At 51.0% G+C, this 3,829-nt stretch overlaps 1 protein-coding gene across 1 annotated transcript in view; it reads left to right on the top strand.

Annotated features, from left to right (window-relative positions):
• The first annotated feature begins 3,301 nt into the window (after positions 1-3,301).
• Positions 3,302-3,829, top strand: part of LOC103608187 (zinc finger protein 665-like) — a 26,748-nt gene continuing 26,220 nt past the window's right edge. The window contains 1 exon segment of the mRNA XM_008592633.1: positions 3,302-3,389. Coding sequence (XP_008590855.1) covers positions 3,375-3,389 — 15 coding nt within the window. The 5' untranslated portion in view covers positions 3,302-3,374.

Raw genomic sequence — 3,829 nt, 5'->3', positions numbered from 1 at the left:
CCTTCACACACAATTCCACGGCTTCTTAATTAAATTGCTTAAATTTAATTAATTTGCAGGAACTTTCTTGAGTGCAATCACCATCCCAGACTGACCACCACAGAGGTGCCAGGTCCAGATCTCTGAGTTGCTTCAGCCTCACTAGCAGGAACTGCATCCAACTGGCTGGCAAAAAGAGCTTTTCACGTAAACCGATTGAAGTGACTGAATTCCTTGTCCTTTCCTGATTTTAATCCTTATATTAGTTTTCCAGTAGGAATATGCTTGCTTGTAAGAAATGTTTAAAGTTATGTTCATCACTGAATATTAAGACGCAGCTTCTGAGCTCCGTGACTCTGTGGTCAGGCTTACTGATACTTAGCTAAAACCACAATCCTGCCAGCAGTTTCCTGGGTAGAAGAGAGACTGACTTGCTTTCTAGCCGACATAGCAGTAACCTCCCGACCACATCCCCCGTCTCCGTGAAGACCCTCCTTACCCAAAGCCAGTGGCGGAGTTAACCACCTGTTCTGCCTGGATGCAGGCAAAGGAGCCAATAGGAACACTGGCTTACTTTGCTCAAGAAAAGTATTGAAGTCTCATTCCCCCTACATTCTGCGCTCAGGATTTGGAACATGAGTTCCCCTGATGCCTGCGGGCAGTAAATTATCTGACTTCTCCTCCTCTCTGAGTGACTGAGTCTTCCTGGAGACTCCTTTCCGCAACACGATTTCAAGTTAGGAGGCAAACACCCCGGTTAGCAGTATAAGCTGCCTGCATAACCCTCAGCTTTTATCTGCAAACTGTGTGAAACGTTAACTTGAAATAGGCAGGCAGCAAAGATGCTCCACAGGCCGCGAAACTGGTTCAAAGCGTCCCAAACTGGAAAGACAGGACGTGCAGGAGAGAAGCAGAGACGGGCACAGGCCCCGCCCCTTGCCGTCCCCCTCGGGGACCCCGCCCGGCCTCGCCCCATGCCCCGCCCCTGGCCGGTCGGCTCCGCCCACAGGCCGCCGGCCGCNCCCCCTCCGGGACCCCGCCCGGCCTCGCCCCATGCCCCGCCCCTGGCCGGTCGGCTCCGCCCACAGGCCGCGGGCCGCTTCCCTGTGGAGCCATTTTCTGCAAACCCGGAAGCGAGTGGCGCGCCGCGGAGTTCGAGCTGTCGCACGTAAGTTCTTCTTTATCTAAATCAAAATTGATTTTCCCAGCCCTCTATTGGCCATACGTGGGGTCTGGGGTTCTACTGGCCTTAAGGCCTCCGCACCACCGTCTCCACCCCAAGTACGAATATATTCTCGTCGCCGTGGAAGCACCGGGGTCGATTCCTTTTGGGTTCACATCGCTCTGACTCTGGTCCTGTCGCTGGTCTTTCTGCCTTCATGCCATGTAGACACCCCCTTTCCCGTCCTATTCCTGCTTAAACCCTTTAGTGCCCTTCCCGCCCCCGCTGCCCTTTTAAGTCCTCACCAGAGAGGTGGGTTCACGCACTCTGCACTCCCGTCTTCCCCTTATCGGCTCCTGGAGACGGCGTTGGCCGCCCCAATCCGAGAGGCGGCGACCTCTCCCGGACCCTGCGACTCTGCAGACGCCACTGCGGGCCTCAGTCACCACCTCACGTCCTTCTCAGGCCAGATTCTTCAGCTTCCTGGCCCTCCCGTTCGCCGTCTACCCTCTGTGCCGAAGAGGTGACTTTGGCCTTTCTTGTGACCTGCAGTGTTCTTAAGCCCCAAATTTCACCCCACTGGAAAATGTGCTCTTCAGGGATGCAGGACTTTTATTCCATTCCCCTCCCTATGAATGTGTGGGTAAAGGGGATGAGGAGAAAGAGAGTGACTGAGAGGAGTAGAAATAACCAAGAGGGAGGAAAGGATGAGGAAGAACCATAAAGAGATAGACCATGGGATACTGTTCGTCTGTTAAAAAAAAAAAAAGGATGTGCTATTATTTGCAGCAACATGGATGGAACTGGAAAATCATCATGTTAAGTAAGGCAAGCACAGAAAGGTGAACACCGCCAGATGTCACTCATATGTGGAATCTTAAAAACAAAAAAAGAAAGAAAAAAGAGGTTCTGATAGAAATAGATAGTAGAATACTTGTTACCAAGCGGGGGAGACAGGTGGGGGGTGGGTGGGTGAGAGAGGAGAGGCGTGGAATAATGGGTACAAACTATGCCATCTACGGTATAAGTGAGTCATTGTGCAGTATATGCATGTATTGAGATAACACACTGTACCCCACCAATATGTATGAGTAAATGTTAAAAAAGAGATGGTAAACTACAGGATAGATGAGGGACTAGCAATGAGAGAAAGAATAAGCTGAGAGAGGGGCGGGTAGAGAAAAGAACATAGAGAAAAGCTGGATTTTCAGAGAGGTGAAGGGAAGCAAAACAGGGACAGAAAGTAGCGGGAGAGGGCGAAAGCATTGGAGCCATGGCAGACTGAACAGTGAGGTTGTGGGACAGAATGCAGTAGCAGAGGGTGACAAGGAGAGAGGAGGAGGAAACACAGCAGGGAGGAAGCACGGGGACCTTCCCCCCCCACCCCACCCCCCGTACTGACAGTTACCATTCCAGGCTCACCCTCACCCACCTGTGGTCCATGTTGCCTGCTCCGCATGTTTGTTTCTGCTCCTTCACCTGTCACTGTCTGGATACTGTTGACAACAAGGCCCCCAAAGGAGAGCAGAGCCAGAAGGTGGTAGGTGTGCTGGGCTTACCCCTCTAAGTGGTGCTCAACCCTGGCTTCAATTAAAGTGCTGAGGCATGTTGCAAAAGTGTTTTGTGCCCCTTTACCAGAGAATCCCATTTGCACAGTCAGATTGGGGTCCAGCCTCAATACCATTTATTGTGTCCCAGATGATTCTAATGTGTGCACCAAAGCTCTGTGTCCTCATTTTCTGAGGACTGAGATCATCCTGTGATCCATGGAGGGGTGAGGGGTCTGTGATCTGCATGGGATTTGGTCAGACCTGGGTCTGTGCCCTGAAGGGGAGATCAGTCTAGCCAGCTCCCCACTGCTGCAGCAAATATTCACCAGTAGGATTCACCAGGAGGAAAGAGAAGGCTGAAGAAAGGGGCAAAAACTCACTTGTTCTTTTCTTCCTGTAGGAGTTTGTTGTCCCTGCATCCTNGAAAGGGGCAAAAACTCACTTGTTCTTTTCTTCCTGTAGGAGTTTGTTGTCCCTGCATCCTACCCTGGTGCAGTGGGCAGCAGAGGGACCATCTTTCCACATTGTAAGGTCTTCCCTATGTGTGTGGTAGTGGCATAGGAAGGAGGTGTATCTAAGCATTAAACAGCACCGTTTCCTCTTTCAGGATTGATTTGTTAACACTCATGTTACATGAGGAGGAAGCCTAGAAGAAGAGGAGGTGGAAAGAAAAGGAGTCAGGAATGGCTCTTCCTCAGGTAAAGCGGTGTTCTCGGTTGATTGTTCTGCGTCTCCTTCCTTTCTGAAATGCGGGCACTGCAATTGCTCATCTTCTCTGACGCTGAAGTGTCCTGCCTGACATGTTTGCTCGCACTCACCCATGCCTTCCCTCAGTCCCTCTCATCTCCACTTAGATTCCATCTCACTGTGACCCAGTGACTTGGAACTTCGGAAGAGGCTCTATGGGGCATGGTGCTGGGAAGGGCTTCACTCCTAGACATAGATTGGAGGTGACGTGTGGGCCCCATGGGTTCAGTGCTGTTGGGCAGCAGGGATTACTTAGGAGCCACATCTGAATCCCCTGTCAGCGTGTGTAGACCAGGATTAGAGAAGCTGCAGATGGAAGTTGTGTATTAAAGTGCACAGATACCTGGCAAAAGAGACATATAAAGGGGAAATCTTTTGTGCCTGATTTTTT

This window comes from Galeopterus variegatus, unplaced genomic scaffold, assembly GCF_000696425.1.
Source record: "Galeopterus variegatus unplaced genomic scaffold, G_variegatus-3.0.2 Scaffold8117, whole genome shotgun sequence".
NCBI lineage: Eukaryota > Metazoa > Chordata > Mammalia > Dermoptera > Cynocephalidae > Galeopterus > Galeopterus variegatus.
Note: the sequence above shows the minus strand (reverse complement) of the source record. Positions and strands in the feature narration are given on the sequence as shown.